General features: G+C 47.2%; 1 protein-coding gene across 2 annotated transcripts in view; it reads right to left on the bottom strand.

Annotated features, from left to right (window-relative positions):
- Window positions 1-931: 931 nt before the first annotated feature.
- LOC139050009 (zinc finger protein 501-like) overlaps window positions 932-12701 on the bottom strand; it is a 35507-nt gene continuing 23737 nt past the window's right edge. For both annotated transcript variants that reach the window (XM_070526077.1, XM_070526078.1), the window contains one exon: window positions 932-2727. In XM_070526077.1, the coding sequence (XP_070382178.1) occupies window positions 2115-2727 (613 nt within the window). In that variant the 3' untranslated portion in view covers window positions 932-2114. The remainder of the gene's footprint in view (window positions 2728-12701) is intronic.

Below are 12701 nucleotides of genomic sequence, written 5' to 3'. Positions count from 1 at the left end.
TGGTTAACAGGTGGTTCATATCGTCCGTGAAGATTTCGATGTGCTCATTCTGTAGCTGCACACACGTGTACAGCATAGTTTGACCGCCTCCTTGCACACGACGCTCGTGAATGTTTGTAGGAAGCCCCTGCAAAACAGCTCCCACGCCATTACGCTGCGCCCTCGTTTTTCAAACCACTTCCTGGCAGTGCCTTTTATAGAGAAATAGTCATGACACAGCTAGTCGCACTTTCAGCTCCTGAATGTGGTGATTAAAGCTGACGTAGGTTTTCAGCCAGCTTTCCAGAGCTTAATCGATGATCTGCGAAGAACGGTGGCTCCATTGGCTATTACAACGCGACCCTTGCTGGCGACACAAGGATTGTCATTGGGACTGCTAACTGGGCCATCATCTTCCTAGTATTCTCGACCTGGTGACCGTGATCAGTTTGGTAGTTCTAGGTTGTCGCAAGCTCGTTGGCCGGCGACAATACTTAGGTTGTTTTCATGGCTTGCTGGGTGTATCCGGTCACAACGAAGCACCTCGTCGAGAAGCCACGTTGTAGCGACGGTGAACGATATACTAGCAAGAACCGCGAGTCACGAATGTAACACAAATCGGGAAACGGAAAGGCGCAAAATGATTTACACTCGGGCAGAAAGATAGTTCCGCGCGTATGCGTCGATCGTCCATTAATTGATTGACGGTAACGATCGTCAAGTATTCCCTTCATGATTCGTTGAAGATTCTAGCGTAATCGTTGCTTCTTGCATGCCTTTAAGGATGCACAATTGTATTCGTATTGTGCATGTAATTTGATTAAAAAATGTTCGGCTGCAGCATAGAAGGAATGTATAATCGGCGAGAAAGATGGAGTGTTCTGATACATGCAGGCGCGTCATGCGCTGTGAGGTAACCTAACATTTTTTTAGCCGGTGAAATGCATTCAGAAAAAAAATGTATACTAGTATGCGTGTAAACGTATGGTAAAACACTTGTGAAACCTTTATTGTTATTAGTGCACAGAGCGCTTTGTCACATCAAGCTAAAAAGTTTGTACTGCTGCAACAAGAGAGCAGTGCGACTCGAAACAGACGACTTCCGAGTGGGTAAAACAACTGTTGCTTAAACTTCAAAGGTTCCTCCATAATAGAACATGACTAACCAAAGGTTTTCCTAGTGGGAGACTATATCATATAGTGAAGATGCAAATGATTTGAATCTAACGTAGTGTGACTATGGTCATCAGTTTGCTATGGTATAGAATAAACATCTGCGGTATGAATGTGTGACTACCGTCATCAGCTGATGTTATGGTATAGAATAAACATCTGCGGTATGAATAGACACGCCAAAGAAAGAACTAAATTTTCAGGCAAATAATTTTCATACGCATACAATATCGCTATACCTACTCGTAAAAAGCATCTACATGTGCTGCCTCTCGAAGGCAACTTGGCCTCTGGACCTCGATTAGTGGAAGTAAATACTTTTTAATTGACAAGAACACAGTGCCTCCTTTTTGAAATGATTCGTAATGACATATATGCCATTCTGTTTACGCTGCAAAATAACTACGAATATGGTTCATTAAAGCTTTTTTGCTGGTGCACTGTCAAAACACCTGCACAAAAGGTTCCCCTTACGAAATGTGGAGTCAACCATCTTTTGTGGACATTTCAACCCCCTAGTTACACAAAACAAAAACTTGCACCACATTAAGGTTCCTCTTGAAATCACTTTGATTTCAAGTTTGAACAACTTAGTTCATGGAACAGTGAGCGCTGGCCAGGACCTGCCGTATTTTCCGACATTGAAGCACCCTGGCGACGACGTCTTGAGACGTAATTCTGAACAACAAGACTGCATCGTTCACATCTTGCCTTCCTTCTGGCACACACTGCCTATCGCGTGTTTCTTTGCCTGCAAAACAACATCCGCACTGCTTACACTCATGCGGTGTTGTATGCACGTGCCTTTTTCGGCGGTGACGACCAAGATTTGAATTTTTCTGATAGTATGGATCACAGATTTCGCTAACGAAAGCGTTCTTTCCACGTTGCGAGTCTACATGCCTCTTGAGATCATATTTGTTTTTGAGTGATTTAGCACATTTTTGGCATACACGGCGTTTCTACTCTGCGTGAGTGTACTGATGTCTACGCAGATTCTCCGCCCGCGTGAAGGATTTACCGCAAGTTTTGCAAATGTAGCGTTTCTCACCTGTGTGCGTGTGTTTGTGATTATCTAGGTGACCGGACTGCCGGAACGATTTATCACATATTTGGCATTTGTAGGGTCTCTCGCCAGTATGCGTGCGCTTATGGGTGTTTAGCTGATCAGACTGCCTGAATGATTTATCACAGATTGTGCACTTGTAGGGTCTCTCGTCTGTGTGTGTGCGGTAATGTTTAGCTAGATGATCAGCCCGGTGGAAAAGTTTATCACAGATATTGCATTTGTAGGGCCTCTCGTCTGTGTGCGTGCGGTAATGTACAGCTAGATGATGAGCCCGGTGGAAGAGTTTATCACAGGTTTTACATCTGTGTTTTTTACCTGTACGGTTGCGGTAATGTTCTACAGACTTAGACACCTTCACAGATGACTGATCACACGCTTTACAAAAGTGGGCCGTGTCACCCGTGTGTTCCTTGGCGTGCCCCTGTAAGGCGTCCCTTCCGCTCGAAACATTGCCACAGACAACACACAACTCTTGATGTTCCCTTCCTCCGGTTGCAGTGGCATTCCTGCAAGTAGACGGACAAAGGAGCTCAGTATGGCCGACTATATTTACAGGAGGAAACAAACACTTGTTGCCAATCGAGAGGTTGACAAACTAAACGGCGAGTTAATGGTAAGGCGACTTTCTGAACCTGAGAGCTAACTTGCTGCATTTAGTCTTGGCGCTCGATTTGGGTTCGAGTCGGACATAAATTGGACACTGCTGCTTATGATGGTCTGTGTGGTTAAACTTAAAAATAAGAACGATCTCAGTTCGAGTAGCAAGAAACACAAGAACCACGCTTTATTTATTGCATAATGTATATAGCTTCTATGAAACAGGTACGTGTGAGAAGAAATGGCTGTCAGTGATGGTTAGTTAAGGAACCTAGCAGGTCTAAATATTGCCATAAAACAGCCACCACAGTGTGGCGGCTGTTCCATAGTGACCAGAGAAGGGTGACCAGAGAAGCACCAGAGAAACCGGAGAAAAGTGCACTTCACGATGGTGGCAATCATAGAGGCATCTCTGATGCTCTTGTGAGGCCTCGAGACGGGTGCGGGCGAGTTGGCGCGCGTGGTCGGCGTGTGCGATCGCGTCGCGGGCGTATTCAGTGGCGGAACGTGTGGCCGAGGGCGGCAAAGTATCCAAGGGCAACGCGGGTTTTCGGCCATATAGGTGACAGAATAATGAATAGCTGGCGGTGTCGTGACGCCATGAATTATACGCGAACGTCACATATGGTAAGTGAAGATCCCAGTCGTGGTGGTCGGTCTCAACGTACTTCGAAAGCATGTCGGGGATGGTCCGGTTGAGGCGCCCCGTGAGGTCGTTGGTCTGTGGGTGGTAGGACGTGCTGAACTTGTGCTTTGTCGAGCAGGAGCGGAGGATGTCGTCGACGACTGCCGACAGAAAGCTGCGGCCACTGTCAGTAATTGGCGCGGAGCACCGTGCACTAAAACGATGTCATAGAGAAGAAAGTCAGCAACGTCGGTAGCGCAACTTCTCTGGATGGCTTTGGTGATTGCGTACCACGTAGCATAATTGGTAGCGACAGCGACCCATTTATTTCCGGAGCCCGAGAGAGGAAATGGTCCAAGAAGGTCTAGACCAGCACACAAAAAGGGTTCGGGTGGGATGTCGATCGGCTGAAGACCTCCAGCTGGAGGTGTGGACGGCTTCTTCCGGCGCTGACGGGGCTCACAAGCGGCAACGTAGCGCCGCACGGAGCGGGCGAGACCCGGCCAAAAGAATCGACGGCCTACACGGTCGTATCTGCGAGAGGCTGAAGCACACAGCTAATGCGACTTGGCCCAGTTCGAAGCGCATGTGGCCATCTTCTCCGTCGGTAGGGTCACCGGTCGTGTGGCTCATGACGTCGATCCAGAGTGCGCGCTTATTGGTGGCTGCTCGTGTGCATCCGCCTCGGAGGAGTAAACGCCCCCTTTTTTTCTAAAGTTGGAGCCGATGATAGAAATGCGGTGGCCAAGTGGTCAAAATTACAGGAGAACTAGGGAGCGACACTACATAATAGAACTCGGGATGGAAATATTAGCACCTCTTCTTAAAGCCTATATATACACAGACAGGAATTTCATTAGGAAAATAAGAGGTGAACATGAGGCAGTATATCACACCTTCAGTGAGCTGCTTGTACAGATCCAGATCGATGTTGAGAATACCACTAAGGAAATAGTTACACACTTTGATGCCCCATGGGTGAACGCAAGATTAGCACACCTCCTGGAAGCCAAACGCTCTCTCCTCGAGAGATGGGAAACACAGACTCAACCGCAGGCTACGGAAAAAGATCGCGCAGCGCAATAAACTCATTCAGGAGCATTGCTCTGAACTTAATAAACAGCAATGGAGAGACGCCTGATCGGCAGCGGATGAAAAAAAAATGCGCAATGGAGGCAAATGAATCCTCTTCAAAAATCTTGGACAATGGACAATTCAAATGTAATCAGAGACTAGTCATAGACCGATTAATTATTAAAGAAAACAATGGAAGGCACCTCAGAGGCCTCCATATGTCGGAAACTAGCCAACAGATACCTTCCAATTGGCCAAAGCCTATAGTTTACCCCCCCCCCCCCTAGTATGAGGGCGCGCCTGCCCCAGAGCGGGACGTGGACGTCCCCTTCTCGGAAGCCGAGATCAGGGAAGTGCTGCACAGCCTAAACTGAAGATATGCCCCAGGCCTCGACGAAGTTACAAACAGGCTTTTAAGAAATTTGGAGGAGAAAACAATTCAAGCGTTCGTGAAGGAGATAAATCAAGTATGGGAGGAGGGCGGTGTACCAGAGAGTCGGAAGAAAGCCACAGTTGTCCTAATCCCCAAGCCAGGTAAATCGCCCAGCTTAGAGAACCTCCGTCCTATCTCCCTTGCTTCTTGCATTAGCAAAGTAGCGGAACATGCAGTACATCACAGGATATCGAGACATATCAAGCGGAACGAACTGTTCCGGTATAATATGGTTGGTTTCTGGCCCTTGCTTTCGAAGCAGGATGTCATGCTCCTGCTCAATTCAAAGATAAACACTCTCAAAGCAAATATGTAAAAGGGGGGGATCCTCACACTGGATCTAGGGCCTTCGATACAATTCCACATGACTATATCTTTCAGGAGAAACGGCCTTGAACTTAGGAGTTAAATTCTTTTCCTTCGTTACATCCTTCCTCGAGAGCAGGATGGCGGTCATAAAGTTAAGGCAATCAGTTTCGGAATCTTTCATACTCGGAAGAAGAAGAAGTAGTTTAATGACTGGAAAATGTAGAGAGGTTTTCCGTAAAATGGAGGATCTGGCCTGCTACACTACCAACGGGAGGGGAAAGAAGGGAAGAAAAGTGTCACAATGGGGGGTGATAATGGGAGGAACGAGGTGAAGGACACATCGCATAACTGGTATCACAAGCGTGAGTCCTGGCCCGTGTCGCCTAAGAAACGTGAAAGAGCATGCTTTGGCCCTATCGTCTGCCAACTCTGTGGCCATGCGCCTAGCAAGAGGTCCTCCGACAGTGGTCTATTATGTAAATGTCTCAAGGTATTTGCCATTGTCAGTCTCTCGCGCGCACACTAAGGGCACACCATGAGCACATGGTCTATGGTCTCTACAGTTATCTCACCCCTTCTGTTTAATATAGCAATACGCAAGTTGTCGGAAAGCCTTGCAGCAATTCCTTACGTAGGTCATGCAATATATTCTGGCAGTATTACAATCAGGTGTCCTGGAGGATTGGAGGCAACGGTCGAACAAGCTCTACAGGAGGCTTTGGATATTACAGAGTCTTTCTTGGAAGGTACGCGACTGGCACTCTCGCCTGGAAAGTCAAAACTCCTGCTGTACGGACAGGCTAGACGAGGTGCTAGGGGATTCGCCCCACTCGATCAGGTGCCCATTAGCATTCGTACCAGACATGGGCCCACCATCCCGAGAGTAGACACTATAAAAATCCTAGGGCTTTCAATAGACTCAAAGGGCTGCAACGCTCAGACTAAGCCTATCTCACCAAGAAAACGGAGAACATTGTCAGATAATTATGAGAATGTTCCACAAGAAAGGCACCATAGGCGAGGATATACTCCTTAAGGCTCACCATGCTTTCCTCGTGAACCATGTCATTTACATATTCGCGGCCCTAAACTGGACCAAAACGGGGATAAATTAGACACGCTTATGCGTAAATGTGTCAAAAGGGTGATGGGCGTTCCAGTCACGGTTAGCACAGAGAAACTCATGACGTTGGGGAGTACACAACACAACTTCGGAGTTAATAGAAGCGCAAAGATCAGCACAAAATATTAGATTATCAAACTCCAAAGCAGGCAGAAGACTGCTGGATGGGGCACGCCTCCATCCTAGCTTCAATAATGGACATACCACGCAACTTGATATTCAAACAAGGGACTCATCTATTGTAGACCCTTCTACAAGAAATATCCACTCCCAACACAATAAATGCCGAAGGTTAGCGAGGGCTAGAACGTCCTTAAAGAACATATCCGGAATGAAGATTTTGCTGACGCGGCGGGATACGCCAGTGTTAACCAGTTTGCCGTTGCAATAGTCAATGACAGGGGAGAACTCCTCTCGGCAACCTCGCTGATGACCTCTTCGGTCGATGTGGCGGAACATGCTGTGTTCAACGATGTTGAACACAGCATGTGTTCAACAACCCGGTCTCTTGCATCGCTGCTAAAGCCTTCACACGAATTGCTCATCGTTAAACTCACCATCAATAAAAATCAAATTTTGAATATGCAATTACATTCAATGTAGAGAGAAGAAACTTACCCAATCTATCAATCTGAATTACTCGCATGGGCACCGTCTTCAGGGGCATTTTAAGTTGTAGATGCGAAGTGGCAGACGTGTCTAAGCATTGAGTGTCACATCACCAAGTGATGGAAAACCATCGTCACGTTGTTTAAGACAATGACATATCACCGCAGGCTTTTACTTCTTGCAATGGATTGTGTAGGCACAGTGGTCGGAGGGGTGGTTTTGCATACCCCGTTTTGCACAGGTAAGCTGGCCCCTGGACCTGTGCGGATCTTGGTCACGTGTTTGACATTAAAAACGCCGTCGCGTGTTGGGAATGCAGGACCATACATTTTCCTAGCATATCTCGCTTCTATTGTCTGTAGCAGAACGCTAGATGGAAAGGTCAATATGAGAAGCACAGTAGGTATTTATTTTTATTTTCACGCGAGCATCACACCGGATGATGAAGCTCCGTATTGAGCACAGAGCCTGAACCACTGATGTTGATGCTGTTTGCATTATTCACCTTCGGTTATTTTTAGTCCTCGAAAAGTTCTGTTCCGGTAAATATCGATAAGATCGGCCTCAGATATTACCCATTGCGTGCTACTCATGGATCAGTGGAATATGACGGCGATTAGATTACTTCCCAATAACGCAAGATTGGTTAGCTCTTCGTACTGCTGTATATAAGGAACCTCGAGCAGGAGGTCTCCACTGACAATTTTTATCGCGTTACTAGAGTGCCAGTCAAACAATTGGCAGCAACAAAAGGAGAAAATACTCTAGCTTGGTTTCCAGTTTCCTCGTAGTTTGCTACATGGAAACGGCGGAAAGTATTTCACTCGAGTGAAGGAGTTGGTAAGCCGCCATCGGTGCGTCAACTTATTCGGAGAGTTACGGTGAATTAGTGAAGGAGAAGATGGAGTTCTCATAGCCTTATATTTTGTTTCTATTGCAATGACAGCCACCCAGCACGGAGCCCAACTTTGGGACGTTGCAAAACTTAACATGTAAGAATGCGTACTGGAGCCGTACAAACCAATAGCAAAAGTGGAGGTATTATGATAGAAATTAAGGACGTAAAGAAACTCGAAGAAGGGGAGAGGATAACGCGAACACCGAATTTTTCGGGATGGGTCCCTCGGGGTGCACGAAAAATCCAAGACAATAACTTGGGGTGCCTCCGTCGAGGGGCCTCAGAAGGCTCTGGCACTCAGCATGAGCTCAGTTATTCTAATCGTCTTTCCTTGGGTCACGGCTAAGCCGCACACGATGAGGGAAAGAAGAATCCCACACCCATGTGCCAGAGTCCTTGGGGTCATGGCACACCAGGCACCTGACACCAAATGAGCACCTCTGAAGGCAACCATGTGGAAACTGCAAAATCGTGTATACCCAGCAGAATGGACACTAAACGTCATGATAATCTAATTGAATACTTTTTCTAGTTCTTGAATACTGTAGAGATGCGACGACTGCGTGGCCTTTGGCTCTTCATAATCCCAGCTTTCCAAGACGTCCTCAGACAATGCTCCCCTTCAGGAACGCTCTACATAATTGGCTGACTAATGAATATGCATATCTTTAGGCGTTTTTATTTTACACTCTGCGGTATTTTGTGAACATGCGCAATCGCTATGGTTATAATTACTGAAAACGGTATGCTACTCGCCTCTTTATCATATGTCGCACAACTGGAAAGCACATGTCTAGGAACGCTTGCTTCCTTTTAATTTAGGGCACGATTTACTTTACTGACCTGTTCTTTATAGCATGCCTTTATGGTGCTCTAAAGTAACCTAGCCAGTGAGGCCCAAACGACAAGCAATGGTATTGTTCTCTCGTGATATTTAAAAACGTTGATTAGCAAAGAAAGAAGCACTTCCGTGTTTCAGTCTTCAACCTATGGAGTTCTTCCTGAGACGTGAAATGACGTTATATATTTCCGAATTGGCCACCATCATGAAAGTGCGGACGTGGGAAGCCGCGTTGCGCAGAAATTTTTTTTTAAAACGTAGACTCGAGCGGCATCTTCGGCTTCGAGCCGTCACCTGAGGCCACCACAGCAATAACTGCCGGACTATTCTCTATTAAAGTTTCTTCTTCTTCTTTAAAACGTGGAATTCCGCGTGAATGGTAGCTAGAACAATTTTTTTCTTGATATCAACGCCTCCAAATAGCAACGTAACGATCCACATACCCATGAGAAGGCACGTTTCCTGCGTTATTATGAGATTGAACATGCTTTCCACATCTCCGTGCGTAGTGCTGGAAACATCAGAAAACCTACACAACCACCTCGTTGCCGTTGTAGTCTTCCTCCCCCACATTGTCGCTTATATCGCTATACTGCGACATTTCCTCTTCCGTTTTGTTTCTCTGTAACTTGAAAGGGAGAAAACAAGAACTCAAGGAAAACATGCGAAAATATCGCAGCATAGGGCGAGCATCATCGCATAAGGCTGTAAAACCGAATGTGCGAGCCTGTCAATGGCGCTCACTAGCTGACGGCGCCTATATTACCTTCAATTGTGCTTCGGTCACGGGATTCGGTGCTCATGTTTCGATTGACACAGATAGTACATCTGCGAGCAAAGTAATGCGAGTGAATGCAGATACCGTCCACTTGGAGGAGAGGTTTCCCTGTGACTGTCGAACTGAAGTTCCGCTAAGACGGGTTTACCCTTGCATCAGAGCGAAGGCGTGACGATTGCTGCCGCGTCGTGTTGGTGCAGCGTATGGCAGAAGACAGCCACGCATATGGCGCCTCAACAAATCGCTTCTTCTGCGGCGGGCGCCTCAAATGGCGTGCGGTTGCGACCAAAACCTCCCACAGAGGAATACGGCATCAATGTTTCTGCAGCCTAAGCTTCCCTCAGTTCCGCTCGTCACTGGTGTTTGCGATATCAGAGCCACGCGCTATGTCATTTTACTCGCGACAAAATTTTCACTAAGAGGCGGTTTAATCGTCGATATTTAAACGTTGAAGGGACAGTGAAAAACACAGTAGCAAGAACCGCGAGTCCCGAAATCACTCTATATTGCGCGGAACTGCTTTCTCAAAAGTTACACTCGGGTTGAATGATAGCAGATGGCACATGCTTCAACCGTCGGAAAACTCACCTGCGGCTAAAGCAAGTCTGTTATTTAAAATGGTTAGTGGAAGCTTTCAGACTAATCGCATGAGCTCAAGCACCTCACAGAATGTTTAACACTATTTTGGTCACGCATGTAATTTGATAACGCAAGGGTCCACTACAACACAGACAGAAGATCAAACGAGTGAGGATGACCCAGCAGGTTCTGATACATGCAAGCATGTCATGCGCAAGGTGATAGCTTAACACTTGTTAGGCGGTGAAACACGTTCAGCGGAAGAAGGTAAAAAGCACATGTGTCAATGCGCTCATCTTAAAGAAGTATCGAGCGAAAACAAAAAGAACATGTACAAAATAACATTAGCAGAGCCACAAAATTATGGTTGGTTAGCTATGGTAAAACCGCGTAAGGCACGCAGCATGGAACGCTTACGGGCATGAGCAGCGCCGCTGTGATGACGTGCCACCTGGCACTATGTGAAAATAGCATGCGCACCGCCGATGAATTTTTCAGTAGAGTTTAAAATAACGTATCTATTGACTCAGTACACGTCGGCTTATAGAGGTGCAAACCCAAACATGGTCGCCGACCTAGTATTCGACGAAGCGTCGTCGAAGACCGTAGCGTTGTCTGACGGTCCTTGGCTGGTGCTTGAAGCGTAGGCGGGCGAGTTGTGATCCACTGAAACAAGTATGTTTCTGCGACGCAAGTGTGTCCTAACACATCTTGTGTTCGACATACGTGCTCGTTCCACTCGTCCATTTCATGTGATCTCCAGCTGCCAGGATTTGGGCTCCTCGCTATGCAGTCATAACTGCCATCGGACTGCACGGTTAAGACTCATTCATAACGCAGTATTCGGGTCCTGTGTCCACTAAGAGGGTGAATGCGCGGCGACAGCATCCATGTCGGTGGTTCATAGACTTGATTATATCGCAGTGTCGGGTCATGGTTGTATCGCATTGTCCCACTTTCACGTGGCGTCGTGGGGTATCCTTCAGGCAGCATATTTTTTTCTTCGGAGCTTCTTCGAAATGGCAGCATGTCGTTCCTTCGTCGTGGAGACTGATCTTGCGTTGGCGGTGGAGAACCTGCGGTCCAAACAGCAACCCCATCTCCATAAGTTTCTGTGTTTAGTTTACCGGATATCGACCCACATATCAGTGACGTATTGGCCCGGTTTACTCTGGGCGCTTCAGTGAGTGGCAGTGGCATGGCGACAGCGATCGGCACAGTCGTCGGAGTCTCCATTCAGTTGGAGCCATACAGTCATCAAATTCATGGGGTCGTTCATCTTGCTGTGAAAGCAAACAGTTGACGGCAAAAGTATCGTATCATCTCACGGTGAGGGTATGAGAAATATACGTGTCCGGCTTCTCAATGGCAGCAGAGCGAGCACTCGTCAGGTGCGGGTTCGCAGGGGGACGCAGACGGTTGAAGACAGTGACGTAGGCCATCACTCTAGGCTTCAGATGCAGCAATTCAGGGACTTGGAATTGCTGCTAGATCTCCTCTCAGACGACGTCCGCAATTAAGGCTAATTGAGGATGCGTCGACGAGAACATCTTAAATGGTTCTTCGCGTGAAACTGGTAAGGTGGTCTTTCGGAGTTCATCGGAGCCTATAGCGTTTGAATTTTTCACCTCGGCAAAAGCACCAGGCGACGATGTCGATGAGTGCGCTTTTCCAGGGTCTTTTCAGGGCCCATGGCTTCCGTTAGGAATTTTGTAATGACCTTGGCTGGTTTACGTATCGATCCGGTGTAAACCATTTGCTTCAAACCGAAGATGAGGAAGAACGCTTCGCTCTCGCACATGTGCGTGTCCACGTGGCTGAACTTCAACCCTGAAGATCACGGTGATCTCATTCGGTGTTGACATTCAACTTCGGCCCGCTCCTTAGGCATGGCGCTCGTGAATGTTTGCAGAAATCCACTACGAAGCTGCGAAACCGCAACTCATCACAGATTCAATCTTTAAACGTAGTGGTTCTACCACAGGTTTCCGGCCAGTATTCCAGATCTCCAAACGGTGATCCGCTAATGATAGGTAGCTTCCTTGGCTTTTGCAGCTCACGTCACTGCGGGTGACATGGGCATTGACACTGTGGCAGTTGCCTGGGCCATGATCTTGCTAGTGTGCTCGGGCACACGTTCGTACTCGGGTGGTAGTCGTAGCCTGCGGCTAGCTCGCTTGTCCATGACGACTTTCACGTTATTTTTACGGCTGCTAGAGTTTATTCGGTCACCACAAAGGACCTCTACGAGATTTCACGTTGTAGTGACAGTGAACGACGCAGTAACAAGAGCGGTGAGTCATTAAACACCCTTTTTTGGTCGAACCGGCATCCACATAAGAAGTTACATTCGCGCAGAAAGATATTGCCGGGCACGTGAGTCGATCGTCGAACAAATGATCTGCGATTAAGTAGCGTCTTCTATTGACCCATGACTGGTAGAAGATACCAGCTGAATTCTAGGGGCTCGCACGCCTTCCCGAAACACGCAACTATATTCATGTTGCGCGTGCAATTTGATTTCAAAAGGCTCGACTGCAAGATATGGAAAAGATAGAATCGATGAGAATATTGCAGAATGTTCTGATACATGCAGGCGCCTCATGCAATGAGC

Source organism: Dermacentor albipictus, chromosome 9 (genome assembly GCF_038994185.2).
Source record: "Dermacentor albipictus isolate Rhodes 1998 colony chromosome 9, USDA_Dalb.pri_finalv2, whole genome shotgun sequence".
Lineage (NCBI taxonomy): Eukaryota > Metazoa > Arthropoda > Arachnida > Ixodida > Ixodidae > Dermacentor > Dermacentor albipictus.
This window is presented reverse-complemented; position numbering and strand designations above follow the sequence as displayed.